This window comes from Lytechinus variegatus, chromosome 4 (genome assembly GCF_018143015.1).
Source record: "Lytechinus variegatus isolate NC3 chromosome 4, Lvar_3.0, whole genome shotgun sequence".
NCBI classification, from domain to species: domain Eukaryota; kingdom Metazoa; phylum Echinodermata; class Echinoidea; order Temnopleuroida; family Toxopneustidae; genus Lytechinus; species Lytechinus variegatus.
In genome coordinates, this window is record NC_054743.1 from 63488953 (window position 1) to 63501464 (window position 12512).

A 12512-nucleotide genomic window follows, 5' to 3' on the forward strand; every position below is an offset into this window, starting at 1 on the left:
GGCGATTTTTTTTATTTTTTTTTTAAAAATCAAAAAAATCTGATTTTTTTATTTAAATCAGATTTTTTTTATTTTTTTTATTTTTTTAAAAGTTCCTTCGAAAAAAAAGTGTAATTATCCCCCCTTACTCCTACAATGACATCAATATTGATGTTATACATTTCACCCCTAATATTGTTCTTAACCACATATTTTGTAATTAAAATCCAGTAAAAATGGACAATTAAAAATAAATTTGAGGAATCATGTATCTGAACTTAATTCTATCATACATAGGCCTATGAAGGAATATTCCATAGGGAATTCCCACTTCCCAGTGAGTAGAGAAAATTCCCCTCTGGGATTTTTCATTCAAATATTTAAAAAATCCAAGAGAAAAAAATCCCTTATCAAAACTGCCAACAAACCCTTTGCCAATTACTAGTATTCATGTATATTGTAAGAGAAATAATTCAAATCAATGATTTTTTTTTCAATTAGTCACAGCTTTACAATAGTCAAAGAGAGACTACAACTGTATATGTTTAGGATCTTTTTAGTTTGATAAAAAGCTCTTCTCTTGCTACAGATATAGATGCAAAACTCTCAGTTTTGGAGAACAATATGAGAGATAGCTTAGTCAAAGGGTGACTATACTACATTATGTTACTGTGATTTTTTACATTAATCTACAATTTTTATTCCCATATTCTCTACAAAAAATCTGTTTGATCCATGAAGTATGAAAAAAATCTACTTACTTTTAACTTAAAGGATAAAAACTGCAAAACTGCTTAAATTACAACATATGTATTACAAAAAGAAGTATTTTATTTTAAATGAGACACAGCTTACAACTGCCAATGATTGTAACTGAAGTACCTGCATCTAACATTTAAATGCAGTGTTAAATGTTTATTCTGAGTTTTGCAAATTGTTGTTATAGAGCTCTTTCCATTATTACATGCAGATCTTCCATTATTTGAGGCACTGAACATAAAATGGGCTGCAGTGACTTAAAAGGTTTATAAGAGAAAGCTTTTCTCAACAGTCAAATTATGACTGTACTACATTATGTTAATGTGATTTTTATAATTATGTTATTTAAAACATCAAATGTATGATAAATGTAACAATACGAAATAAGAGGCATGTTAAATATGTTGATTACATGCAGGTATCATTTTTTATTTTACATGACAGAAGTAGTTATGTGTAGGCAAAGGATCAAAACTGGAAAACTGCCAACAAACCTTTTCTCATTGACTTTTATATATTACATGTAGGCCTATATATTTTTTTTTACAAACTGCTCTCTGAAAAGTCTTTGGATTATGTGAAAACTTTATGTTAAGAAAGAAATTGACTAATAATAACTGACAAAGAATGTAAAATTTCAGAAGAAAAACTCAACATAATTTTTATTAGTACCTATTGACTACATCTGTAGTTTTTAAGGAATTACCTGATTTTATTAATTTGATTTTAATTTGTTTTAAGTTGATATGAAGACTTTGTTGATCTTTTGTTGATATAAAGTTAATTCAAAGTATTTCAGTTGACTTGAAGAATTAAAACTGCATTGAACAAATACTTTGTCCATGATTTGTACATTTTTCAATGGAAGTGATTTAAATCAATGATTTTTTTTTAAAAAATCATGGTGATTTAAATCGCGATTTAAATCACGATTTAAATCAACGTGATTTAAATCCGCCAACCCTGTTGCCAAGCCAAGTAAAATGGCTTTGATACCCTTCCAAATATTTGTAGACTTACATATAACTTGTAAGGCCAAAATATATGTACCCTTTTGCCTTGGTGCCCTCTGATAATCCAGTACATGTACATGTGTCCCATTGCAAAGTATATTTTACTATTGATGCCCATTTTCAATGTCCTTGGATACCCCTAGACTAAGCACTGATTTCCCTTTCCTTTAAAGTGCCCTATTAAGTCTATCCAAACAAAAAAGTGATTTTAATAAATATAAATCATAACACGAACTTCTCACTTCAAGCCCTGGAACAGAGTAAGTGCTCTATAAATGTTGCATATTAAAATGGTTCATACCATACGCTCTCTACTACTCATCATCTCTACTCGCTGACGCAAGCCAGCATCTCCTCATCAGCTCTACTACTCAAGCTGTTCTCACTCAACATTCCTTCTGGTTTACAGTCCTTTTCAGGACTACTTTCAAGAAAGAATACTCAATTCTCAAATCTCCACTTTCTCGCCTATCCATTTCTTCTCTTCTTCTATCCACTGTTTCTATAACACTCCACATGGTGTACCGTAAACCACATCAGTAATTGTACATGCAAACCTTCAAACAACATCCCATACGCTGTTCGTCTATCTTGTGCAGCAGCGATCACAGCAGCTACAGAATCCTTTGGTTTCTTCTCTGTCTTGGGTTGGGCATCTGTCGAGAACAGCTTCGACTGTGGGACGTCTGATACCTGAATTGAAATGACATAAAAATATGGTATTTTCACTTGTATTCCCGTGGTCTCATAGACCTTCTTGGCCCAAATTCTCAATAAGAGGTAATTATACCATTGTACAAATCCATGGACTGTGCAGATTTATTCCATTAACACGCTTGCGGAGCATTGTGGCCTAGTGGATTAGTCTCTGGACTTTGAAACAGAGGGTCCTGGGTTCGAATCCCAACCATGGCGTAATTTCCTTCAGCAAGAAACTGATCCACAATGTGCTGCACTCAACCCAGGTGAGGTAAATGGGTATCGGTAGGAAGAAATTCCTCAAGAAGCTGTGTGCGCTGTGGACGCCCAGCTTAGCCGGGTAATATAGGAGCGCCTTGAGCACCTAACAAGGTGGATATGTGCGCAATATAAGTACCCTATATTATTATTATTCATTTTAAGCGCACTTTGCCAAAGAGTGCAATTAGATTTAACCTTGTGTACGCGATTAAATATTAAAGCTTAATAATTAATAATGTTAAAAATTTGCATAGTTCACGGTTTTGTACCATGGTACAATTGAAACCTCTTTAGAGAATACAGGCCATAAGTTTCAGATTGCTGTTGTTGGTTTTAATGGTGCTCCAGCGAGCTTTTTTGTGTTTTGTGCACCAATTGCTGCAGAAATCGAACTCAGCTGCACTAAATGAAATGCAACAAATTTATGCGATTTGTAGGTTTAAAGTGTTGTTTATATTTGCCGCTTAGGCATGTATGGGGAGGGTTTCAAGGCTTTTTGATGAAAAAAAATGTCAAAATGTTTTAAAATATCATCATGGAGGGCTCAAGGCTAACTTTTAGGTGAGTGGAGCCAGCTGTCTAGGGTTGGACCTGATCTGACGATCATCGATTCCGAACCAGGTCTCAAGCGGAGGGATAAAAGCAGAGAGAGATGAGGAAATTCCTCATATCCCTGCGCTACATTTTCATGATTTTGGAGAGTAAAAATACATGCCATACACGGAGGAGTCTACCCCAGGGAGCTCCAGCCCGCGAAGCGTGAAGTGGGCCAAGCCCAGGACTTGTCCGTGTAATATGAGTTGGACATATATGCTCTCCAAAATGGGGTAGAATGGGGTCGCAATGGCACTCAAAATAAAAGGGGAAAATATAAATTATGCACTTACCTCAATTATATGGATGAAGGTCAATCGTGAGACACTCAATCCTGACATCTGGGCACAAACTGGACCCCGGCCCTCAAAAATAGGAAAAGTTAGACCTCAGTCAAATTCGTTCTCGGTATCGATCAGCCATTTTGTTTTTAATATTGACAGGAGAACGAATAAGAAAGAACTTTTCCTTTTTTTGAGGGTCTAGTTTGCGCCTCGATGTCAGGATTCTGTGTCTCACGATATACCTCTATCCATTTAATCGAGGTAAGTTCATAATTAACTCCGTGTCCATCCTCCAGTTATCTTTAAAATTGGTGACTTTGGGCCAGTATCTTTTTCCTCACACACATTATTCACGGCCGACTTCAAAACATAGCATGCCATCGGCGCGGGAGTGAAATACCGATGAAGAGTAAGAAATTAAGCTTTTTATCTTTCTCATTATATTTTCTTTTTTCTTTAATTTTTACAATAAACCACTTTTTGATCCCACCTTTGTCACTTGGAATATCATACCCTTTTCATAAACCTATCCTCTAATTAGCCGCCTAAGAATAATGCGGATAATTCAGTAAAAATTGCGTTCACAAACTCCGAAAATAAGCCGCATTATTTTTACGAGCGCCCGTCCTGAAAAAGGCGGATAATCGTCATGACAACTGGACACGCCCCCTCCGATGCGGTTGTGTTAGAAAAGGGTGACCTTGTGACCGCACCATGGCAATTATCCGCATTATTTGGAAATGCGTTCATAAACTCAAAATCTTGTCCCGATGCTGCTATTATGCAGATAATAGAAGCATCAAAATAATGCGGATAACTCTGGTCCTCCTCCAATTTTACGACTAAATTATGCTGCTATTAGCCGCATAATTGGGTTTATGAAAGGGGTATTGTCGCAATGTGACTGTAAGTCTATTTAGTGTTAACCCCTAGTAACCATTCAGCTTGTATATAATAAAAGGAATTTGGGTGGTTGACTCATGTCATAGCCCCAAAGTCAATCGACTGTATCTTTAAGTAAGTGATCAAACCCGCTGGGGTGTAAGGATTAGAATTTTACTTTGACTTCTTGACAATCTTAGGTCATGAGCATTGGGTCATTTAACTTGATATATTTAGTTAAGTTCAATGGGGCTCTAAAATTCTATAGATGTTTGTTTTTATGTATGAGAGGAAAAGACTGTTGAGAATGTTTGAGATGGGAGTTTTGAATAGGTGAAATTAAAGCTTGGATAGTTAAGTAGTTTTAATTGGATATGTTCAGCGTGGAAGAGTAAAGCAGAGGAATATTGAGAATGTTAATGACTTTGTCTTTGTGAGAGTCATGATTGAGTGGTGTTTGAGTAAAAGCAAATCAGAAATCGTTTGATTCTCGGGAGAGGAAGACCCTTCCACATTTGGTCTTAACTCGGAGTGTGAGGGTGTGGTTCTCGTAGGCCATTACTTTGGGTGTATGTTGCAGGCTGTGTAGTGCAGGCACAGCGGAGTCTTAATCCCCATCATTGGCAGGCTGGATCCAGGCAGCACAGGCCAGGTAAAGCCACCACATCTGCCCTCATCTCACCAGGCACGACTGTTCCAAAGAACTGGACGAGCTGGGCTCGTACTTCATCCTTGAACTCAGAGTTCGTGACTTGTGATTCATCGTAGCAATCTTGTGGCTCTCAGCCCCATCATTTCGTCCGCGAATCTGGACTGGCTTTCCGTTGAGAGTTCGCTCGCTTTACTTCGCGTCGTCGAAGCCACCGCAGCTCGCTCTTAGACGACTATATTCATCGGACCAACGATAGTCATTGACGATGTCGAAGGGGTCCTTATTCTGAACTATATAAATTATAACCAGATTAGATATACTACGGTCCAGTGTAGGTATTCATCCAAGTATAAACCCTCTTTCGTTGAAACTTAATTGGTGGAATTAATAACCAAAAATATTGTCACGTTTGGATGCCAAATTATTAGGCCTTGATTAAATATAAATAAATCACTCTCATTAGATACATATTGCAACATATTCAGTATAGGTTAATTCATGCTGATGCTAACTGCTAAATACAGTTTGATGTTATGACTATGTTGATATGCATGTGATTCATGATTTAATTCTGATTGTTCAATTTCTTTAACTATATGTACATTTATAGAGCTGGTCGCTCTGAATTAAATTTATGTTACATATAGATATTGAATGATTGTGTGATTATTGCAAGTGGTAACTACTTTCGTTTCAAACAGAACCAAATCTATTACCAGACTGGGAATTTCAGTCCCAAGATCTGACATTTTGGCGACCACGAAGGGACTCTCTTGTCCATTTGATAGGTTAGGTTAATAATGAAATGATTGTTATCATTGATTGTAATTATACTTGTATGTAGATCTGATAATGATATTTTGATCTCTTTTCCATTTGGTTGTTTTTACAAAGTTGTTGTAGGTCCAAGGTTGTAGAAGACAGTGGTGCATGTGGAGGTCAGGGCAAGGAGGCTTTACTGCGTGTACGCCTGTACGTGCCAGTGCTGTGTGCATCAGGACTACATTGCGCTGCGTAAACTGTCTGCATATGGTAAGTTTGTAACTAAACCTGTGGAGTGGCCTACAGTATGGAGAGAGACAAGTTCATTGCACAAGGAGAGAAGTTTGGTTTAGAGGGTGATAAATTGAGAGCATATGTTGATGGATGTGTGCGAGAAGCTAGAGATGAAAGAGCAGCAGCAAGGAATGCTGAGATTGAAGCTAGGAATGCCGAGATTGAAGCTAGGAAGGCAGAATCTTATATAATAGCTCAACAGGATGAAGCTAGGAAAAAAGAATCAGAGTTATTAGATAAACGGATTAAACTTGAAGAGTTAAGGAAAAATAATGGGACAGAAAATGTTTCACGTGCAGGGCATTCACATAAGCCTAGTATTCCGCCCCTCCCCTCCCTAGCTGATCAATTCAATGAAGCCCATGCAGATATTAGAATAAGGAGAATGAATAAAGCCCATCAGTCCAGTTCTAAAAATGTAAATCCTAATGTGAATAAGAGTAATAACAATGCAATTAGTCACACTAAGTCTGAAAAACCAGGTAAGTCCAAATTTGATGACAAGAAGTGTTTCAATTGTAATAAATTTGGACATATCTCTTTTAATTGTCCAAACAAGAAAGGTCGTCGAGAGATGGGAGCCAGTGTTGTCGCAGGCAGGTCAGCAGAAGACACATCAGCTGGAGATGATGCTGCAGCAGGACCTACCGACACTAGAGAGATGGCCGGACACTTCAACCACAAGAGTTTGAGTCTAATCGTGCAGGAGAATCTCACTGAAGATGGAAGCGGAGTGAAGTTGGCATCTGGTGACACTCTACCGGTACTATCGGCAGTGGCGAGTGGATCAGAAGTGGAGATGCCAGTCGTCGATGGATTGGTGAATGGGAAGCCCGTGGATGTTCTTCGCGACAGTGGTTGCACAACAGTCATCGTCCGATATGAGTTGGTGCGTGAAGAGCAGTTCTTTGGAGATAGGCTGACGTGTTTGCTCGTCGACCGGACGCTGAGAAACTTCCGACGTGCCAAAATCGACATAGATACTCCATACTTCAAGGGTAAGGTAGAAGCTCTATGTGTACCAACCCCTGTTTATGATCTTGTATTAGGTAATATTCCTGGAGCGAGGCAACCAGCTGATCCAGACGGAGACTGGACGCCAGGAGATCATCAAGGCAGTGCAGTGGAGACAAGAGGGCAGAAGCGGCAGGCGGGACGGACAAGGCCTCCTCTTCCTGTACCCAAGCCACTAGAAGACATTGTGTCAGTGGATAATCTCATCCAGGCCCAGAAGGAAGACAGCTCGTTGGATGCCTCTAGGAAAGCCGCTGAGAAAGGAGAAAAGAAGATAAGGGTGGAAATTCATCTTGCTTTTTCTTTAAGAAGGATGTACTCTATAGGGAATACATGGATGCAACCCCAGGGTCAGATGTTCTGTTACAAGTTGTCGTGCCCACCAAGTTCAGAAATCAAGTCTTAAAACTGGCTCATGAGTCGATTCTAGGTGGCCATCTAGGGAATAAGAAGACCTGTGAAAAGATCTTGATGCATTTCTTCTGGCCAGGTATGCATGCAGATGTAGTCCGGTATTGTCGGTCATGTGGGCCATGTCAACGTACTTCGCCGAAGGGAAAGGTCACGAAGGTACCTCTGGGATCAACCCCTCTCATCGATGAACCTTTCAGACGTGTGGCGATGGACTTGGTTGGACCGATAGAGCCGGCTAGTAGTAAAGGTAACCGATTCATACTAACTGTTGTAGATTATGCTACTCGTTACCCAGAAGCAGTAGCGCTTCGCCGTATTGACGCACAGACGGTTGCGGAGGCACTGATGGACATCTACTCCAGGGTAGGGATACCACGAGAGGTGTTGACAGACCGTGGCAGCCAATTCACATCAGAGCTGATGAAGGAAGTGAGTCGTCTACTCTCCATCCGGCAGATGACTACTACACCCTATCATCCTGCTTGCAATGGGCTAGTTGAACGCTTCAATGGTACCTTGAAGTCCATGCTCCGCAAAATGTGTGAAGAAAGACCCAAGGATTGGGAAAGGTATCTTAACCCCCTCTTGTTTGCTTACAGAGATTCAGTGCAGGAGAGCACAGGCTTCTCACCCTTTGAACTCCTGTATGGGAGAGCAGTTCGAGGCCCTCTTGCTATTCTTCAAGAGCTCTGGACGGGTGAGGTTGACGAGCCAGATACCAAGACTACTACTTACCAATACGTACTGGATCTGAAGGAGAGGCTGGAGTCGACGTGTCAACTTGCCCAGCAGAATCTCAGCAAATCAGCAGAGACATACAGAAGACAGTACAACAAGAAAGCCAAGGAGCGAAAATTTGAAGTCGACGACGAAGTTCTTCTTCTACTTCCAAGCGACAACAACAAGTTGTTGATGCACTGGAAAGGACCTTTCAAGGTGGTGCAGAAGGTAGGACCTCTCGACTACAAAATCGATTTGGACGGGAAGACGAAGACATTTCACGCAAACCTTCTGAAGAAATATTACAGGAGAGAAGAGGTAAGTGCGGGAGTGTTTGATGTTGTTTGTGTCTCTGTAGTGGACGAGGACGTATCCCAGGATTGTGAAGGAGAGAGTGAAGATGTGGACCCTTCGGTAAGAAAAGACATTCTTCATCTCCCTAATCTTAACCCTACAGAATCACTCAACGATGTGCAAATCAGTCCACAACTGGATGATGACCAGCAAGAGAAAGTCAACTCTCTTTTACATGAGTATGAAGAAGTCTTGACAGATATGCCGGGATCGACAAACCTAGGTAAGCACGACATTAAACTTGTCACTAAGGAGCCCATTAAGAGTAAGCCGTATCCATTGCCACATGCTCTGGGAGGTAAGGTGAACGAAGAGGTTCAAAAGATGATGGATTTAGGGATAGTGGAACCGTCCAATTCCCCTTACGCATCCCCTGTTGTTATGGTAAAAAAGAAAGATGGGTCTATTAGGTTTTGTTGTGATTATCGCAAATTAAACCAAGTCACCATAACTGATGCAGAACCAATTCCCGATCAGGAAGAAATATTTGCTAAATTGTCTAGGGCCAAGTATTTCACTAAAATTGATTTAACCAAAGGTTATTGGCAGGTACCCCTAACAGAAGAAGCCAAGGAGTTGACGGCATTTGTGACACCAGAAGGTTTGTACCAATTTCGAAGCATGCCTTTTGGGCTAGTTAACGCTCCAGCAAGTTTTAGTCGGATTATGAGAGATCTACTCCGTGGATTGAAGTATGTAGACAACTTCATTGATGATATTTTGATTCACACGGTAAGTTTTGAGGAACATTTGGATACCCTCCGGGAGGTATTCGAGAGACTGAAGAAGGCCAACTTGACGGCCAGACCAACGAAGTGTACAATCGGATGTGTAAGTATCGAATTTCTTGGTCATCGAGTAGGTCAAGGAGAGCTTCGGCCAGTGCAAGACAAAGTCGAAGCAGTGCAAGAAGGTCAAAGACCGAAGACCAAAAAGCAACTTCGATCCTTTCTAGGTCTTGTAGGTTATTACAGGCGATTCATTCCGAATTTTGCAGCCATAGCAGTACCCTTGACTGATCGAACGAAGAAGGGGGAACCACTTCTCGTGAAATGGGGAGATGCAGAAGAGGCAGCCTTCAATACCTTGAAGACGAAGCTCGCTAGCGAACCCATCCTCCATCTTCCAGACCTAGATCACCCTTTCATCTTGAGGACCGATGCTTAAGATAATGGCCTCGGGGCAATCTTGCTTCAGGAAACAGAAGGTAAGAAGTTTCCGATCGCCTATGCCAGCAAGAAGCTACTTCCAAGAGAGCAAGGCTACTCAGTCATGGAACGTGAGTGCTTAGCGGTTGTATGGGGAGTTCTGAAGTTTGAACCGTATCTCTATGGCAAGCACTTCCACCTAGAAACGGATCACCAACCTCTGAAATGTATTGCCAAGTTAGAGGTGGCAAACGCAAGGATCCTGAGATGGGCTCTGCTACTACAGCCGTTCAGATTCACCATCACAGCGATCAAAAGTGTAGAGAACGTCGGTGCAGACTACCTAAGTAGGATACCGGATAATGATTCTACATGAAGCAGAAACCAGAATGAGTGTTTTTGGTTTTCTTGTAAATACATTTATATTTGTATATATATATTAATTGTTTGATTTTCCTTCCAGGTTCGGAGAAACTCACTCCAAAAATTATAGAAATTTCTTGAAGGAAGGGGAGATATGTCACAATGTGACTGTAAGTCTATTTAGTGTTAAGGGTCATTCCATGCCAATTCACCCAATGAATGTGCAATTTTGCACCCGACCGTCTCAGAATTCGTTGTAATTTGGTATACATAAAATTCACCATGGCTCAAGCACAAAACAAAAAAAATTATTCATGAGCATAAAGGTTTAATCTTTTATTTGTGAACTGATTAAGCTTAATTTCTTTTCATGTGCTTGCATACTGTAACTTAAGATTGGAAGAAATCATGTAACTGGTAAACACTTTACTAACATGAATATCAGTGTGTGGGACTAGAGTGAAATTTCATGGTATCTTTGGAAGTTTTTAAAGGTGAAGAAATAAAATATCATCATTGCTTTTAACATATTTTGTCAATATCACACCAATAATTAACATATACGAAAATCAAGTTAAAAAATCATTTGTCCGGGGGTCAAACTCAAGGTCAAAGTTAAGGTCAAAGGTCATGACCTTATAAATTGCTCGAATACATTATTCGATGCATGTTTTGGATTCCTCTTTGAATTTCCTATCAAATGGTACCAGTTTCATGAAAATTGGTCAACACGTAACAACGCAGTGGCCATTGAAAGTTGAAGGTCACGCCCATTTTTGTCAAAACAAGGAGAAAAGGGCGGGCCGTAGCGCGAGAACCGACGGACCTATTGGACTAATTTTTTTTGTTTTGTGCTTGAGCCATGGTGAATTTTATGTATACCAAATTACAACGAATTCTGAGACGGTCGGGTGCAACCACTGGGTGAATCCAGATGGAATGACCCTTAACCCCTAGTAACCATTCAGCTTGTATATAATAAAAGGAATTTGGGTGGTTGACTCATGTCATAGCCCCAAAGTCAATCGACTGTATCTTTAAGTAAGTGATCAAACCCGCTGGGGTGTAAGGATTAGAATTTTACCTTGACTTCTTGACAATCTTAGGTCATGAGCATTGGGTCATTTAACTTGATATATTTAGTTAAGTTCAATGGGGCTCTAAAATTCTATAGATGTTTGTTTTTATGTATGAGAGGAAAAGACTGTTGAGAATGTTTGAGATGGGAGTTTTGAATAGGTGAAATTAAAGATTGGATAGTTCAGTAGTTTTAATTGGATATGTTCAGCGTGGAAGAGTAAAGCAGAGGAATATTGAGAATGTTAATGACTTTGTCTTTGTGAGAGTCATGATGGAGTGGTGTTTGAGTAAAAGCAAATCAGAAATCGTTTGATTCTCGGGAGAGGAAGACCCTTCCACATTTGGTCTTAACTCGGAGTGTGAGGGTGTGGTTCTCGTAGGCCATTACTTTGGGTGTATGTTGCAGGCTGTGTAGTGCAGGCACAGCGGAGTCTTAATCCCCATCGTTGGCAGGCTGGATCCAGGCAGCACAGGCCAGGTAAAGCCACCACATCTGCCCTCATCTCACCAGGCACGACTGTTCCAAAGAACTGGACGAGCTGGGCTCGTACTTCATCCTTGAACTCAGAGTTCGTGACTTGTGATTCATCGTAGCAATCTTGTGGCTCTCAGCCCCATCATTTTGTCCGCGAATCTGGACTGGCTTTCCGTTGAGAGTTCGCTCACTTTACTTCGCGTCGTCAAAGCCACCGCAGCTCGCTCTTAGACGACTATATTCATCGGACCAACGATAGTCATTGACGATGTCGAAGGGGTCCTTATTCTGAACTATATAAATTATAACCAGATTAGATATACTACGGTCCAGTGTAGGTATTCATCCAAGTATAAACCCTCTTTTGTTGAAACTTAATTGGTGGAATTAATAACCAAAAATATTGTCACGTTTGGATGCCAAATTATTAGGCCTTGATTAAATATAAATAAATCACTCTCATTAGATACATATTGCAACATATTCAGTATAGGTTAATTCATGCTGATGCTAATTGCTAAATACAGTTTGATGTTATGACTATGTTGATATGCATGTGATTCATGATTTAATTCTGATTGTTCAATTTCTTTAACTATATGTACATTTATAGAGCTGGTCGCTCTGAATTAAATTTATGTTACATATAGATATTGAATGATTGTGTGATTATTGCAAGTGGTAACTACTTTCGTTTCAAACAGAACCAAATCTATTACCAGACTGGGAATTTCAGTCCCAAGATCTGACAGGTATCAGATCTAG

At 39.9% G+C, this 12512-nt stretch overlaps 2 protein-coding genes across 2 annotated transcripts in view; one reads left to right on the forward strand and one right to left on the reverse strand.

Moving 5' to 3' along the window:
• The window catches only part of LOC121414493 (28S ribosomal protein S9, mitochondrial-like), a 37721-nt gene that overhangs the window by 21665 nt on the left and 3544 nt on the right, over positions 1 to 12512 (reverse strand). Inside the window, exon 2 of the mRNA XM_041607691.1 lies at positions 2324 to 2444. Coding sequence (XP_041463625.1) covers positions 2324 to 2444 — 121 coding nt within the window. The remainder of the gene's footprint in view (positions 1 to 2323; positions 2445 to 12512) is intronic.
• LOC121414492 lies at positions 4942 to 8330 on the forward strand. Its single transcript, XM_041607690.1, has 2 exons — positions 4942 to 5454; positions 6018 to 8330. Exon 2 carries the CDS (start codon positions 6193 to 6195, stop codon positions 7597 to 7599), a length of 1407 nt encoding a protein of 468 aa, XP_041463624.1. The 5' UTR covers positions 4942 to 5454; positions 6018 to 6192; the 3' UTR covers positions 7600 to 8330.